Source organism: Plasmopara halstedii (assembly GCF_900000015.1).
Source record: "Plasmopara halstedii genome assembly, contig: Scaffold_2881, whole genome shotgun sequence".
NCBI classification, from domain to species: Eukaryota; Oomycota; class Peronosporomycetes; order Peronosporales; family Peronosporaceae; genus Plasmopara; species Plasmopara halstedii.
In genome coordinates this window covers 624696-625007 of record NW_020189786.1, presented here as the reverse complement: position 1 = coordinate 625007, position 312 = coordinate 624696, and the positions used below count along the sequence as shown (strand labels likewise).

The 312-nt window shown below is 51.3% G+C and overlaps 1 protein-coding gene across 1 annotated transcript in view; it reads left to right on the top strand.

Annotated features, from left to right (window-relative positions):
• PHALS_05213 (reverse transcriptase) overlaps positions 1 to 265 on the top strand; it is a gene marked incomplete at both ends in the record, with an annotated part of 618 nt that extends 353 nt beyond the window's left edge. The window contains one exon of the mRNA XM_024718905.1: positions 1 to 265. This exon is cut by the window's left edge and continues 353 nt beyond it. Coding sequence (XP_024584257.1) covers positions 1 to 265 — 265 coding nt within the window.
• Positions 266 to 312: the final 47 nt, after the last annotated feature.

Sequence of the window (312 nt, the reverse complement as noted above, 5' to 3'; positions counted from 1 at the left end):
ATTATCCAATCCCCTTAAAAAGGATGCGGAATGGTGTTGGAACACCGAACATCAGGAGTCTTTTGATGGGATCAAAGACAGCTTCCTGCATGCACCAATACTGGCGCTGCCAGACCCTGATCGTTCTTTCAGCCTCGTCCGTGACGCTTCGGACTTTGCCATCGGCTGTGCACTGCTGCAAGCAGACGCCGAGGAGCGAGATCGGGTGATCCCGTTCGAATCTCGACAGCTCAAAGCTGCAGAGAAAGAACTACCCAGTTCATGACAAGGAGCTACTTGCGATGAAGTATGCATTTGTCAATCTCAGGGTCT